We start from the raw sequence: 1,762 nt of genomic DNA on the forward strand, positions 1-1,762 counted from the left end.
AACCCCAAGGGCCTAGGGCACAGAAGATGCTCAGTGCCTTTCTCCCACTGGTAGCGAACACACTGGGCGTTCGATACTCCCCACGCCCACCAGCACGCAGTGCCTAGCATACCGCAAGCTTTCAAACATTCCCCCCCTAAACATTTTAGGGCCTAGCACCCAGAAGGAGCTCAATAAATGCTCTTCTAGTAAGGTTTCCCCTTGGAGTTTCCCTAACAGCCTCAGATCCCAGCCCACTTTGGGGGCACCTCCTGCTTCGTCTCAGCTCCAACGTTCTGGTGAAGCGGAGGCCCAGTTCCTTCAACGGGACACCTCGCTGCAGAAGGAGTGAAAAAGTTGGCAAAGCAGAGGAAAACTGCAAAGTGCGCGGGCCGCAGGGGAAAGACAGCTCCAGCGGAAACCTGGAGGGGGAGGCAGTCCAGAGAGGCGCTCCCGGCGCCAGAGAACGAGGAACAGAAACGAGGGAAGTGCCACTTAAGAGGGTTTGGAGACAGTGGCGACTTAGGAGCAGCAGACGGCTTGGAAGAGGACGGGAGACCTGCCCTGAACCCGCGATAGGTTAGAATTCTTTGGCGTAGCTTGCAACTACGCACTCCTAGCAAGCACGCTTTTTACTTGCATTGTGTGTTTACTTGCGGCGCCGGTGGGCATTACGGGGCGGGGGGGGGGGGGGGGGGCAAAGTCCTCCCAAAGCCATCCCACTGGAGAGAGTGGCAAGATGCGCTTAAGGAGTCGAGAGAGGAGGACGGGAATAGCTGAGCTGACACTTGGAAGGAGAGATGGGAGCTGGAGGCGAGGGGGGCGGCGATCCTGGCGCGAGAAGGGAGCAGAGGAAGAAAGGGATGGGAAGAGAAGAAAGCAAACTTGTCGCTCTCCCGCTCCCGGCCTGCCCTGCGTGACCAGTCTCCAGCCACCGCGCCCTGGCGCTCGCTCGCGTACCTGTTGCTCTCTCCGGCTGGGTCTCGGCTCCGGCCCCACCAAGAAGCCCCGCGTTCCTACAAGTTCCGCCTGCCGAGCAGCCAGGCCGCCAGCGCCGCCACCTGCGCGGCCGCGCACAGCCAGGGCCAGTAGGTGGGGAGCGCGCCGGGCGCCGGCGCCCTCCGGCTCCGCGCGCGGCGCCGCCACATGGTGCGCTGGTGCAGCTCGTCGCCGAGCGCCTTGAGCCGAGCGGCCGTGAGCTGCGCGGCGGACGAGCGCAGACCCAGGCGGCCCGCGCTGCAGGCGCACACGGCCGGGGGGCCGCGGCCGCGGTGCAGGGGGCACGGGCACATGACCGCTCGCCTCTCTCCCTCCCCGCGCTCGGGCCGCCCCTCGCCTCCGCTCCCTCCGGCCTCTGCGCCTGCCTCCGCCGCGCTGCAGCCGCCGGGGGCCTCCCCTGGACACCAAGTTTCTCCTTGTGTTGTGCGTTTGTTGTGCTGACGGCGCTATTATTAATTAAAGTGTCACATGGTGGAGGGGGGCGGGGAGGGCGCGGGGAGGGGGGTTACATCATCCGGCCCCCGGGGGGGGGGGGCTGCAGGCAGAAGAAACCGAGAGGTAACTTTTAACCCTAGCGGCGCCGGCAGCGAGAGGGCGCGCGTTTGGGAGAGGAGGAGCGCGGCGCGCGGGGACGCGGCGAGGCCCCCGCCGGGGAGGTCTCGGGCTTGGGGGGTCGCGTGGGGCCCCGCGGAGGCGGAGAGCGCGCGGGAAGGCCTTCTCCTTCCCTTTCTCCTGAATAAAGCTCCGGTTCCGATTTGGCGAGGGAAGCAGGCTGGTTTGCCGT

The 1,762-nt window shown here is 65.7% G+C and overlaps 1 protein-coding gene across 1 annotated transcript; it reads right to left on the reverse strand.

Annotated features, from left to right (window-relative positions):
- Positions 1-995: 995 nt before the first annotated feature.
- On the reverse strand, positions 996-1,271 carry HRK (harakiri, BCL2 interacting protein). Its single transcript, XM_042910293.1, has one exon. The coding sequence runs from the start codon at positions 1,269-1,271 to the stop codon at positions 996-998; it is 276 nt and encodes a 91-aa protein (XP_042766227.1).
- Between the last annotated feature and the right edge of the window lie 491 nt (positions 1,272-1,762).

Source organism: Panthera leo, chromosome D3 (assembly GCF_018350215.1).
Source record: "Panthera leo isolate Ple1 chromosome D3, P.leo_Ple1_pat1.1, whole genome shotgun sequence".
Classification (NCBI taxonomy): Eukaryota; Metazoa; Chordata; class Mammalia; order Carnivora; family Felidae; genus Panthera; species Panthera leo.

Coding starts and splice junctions, on each gene's coding strand:
- HRK (XM_042910293.1), bottom strand. CDS start 1,271: ATGTGCCCGTGCCCCCTGCACCGCGGCCGCGGCCCCCCGGCCGTGTGC.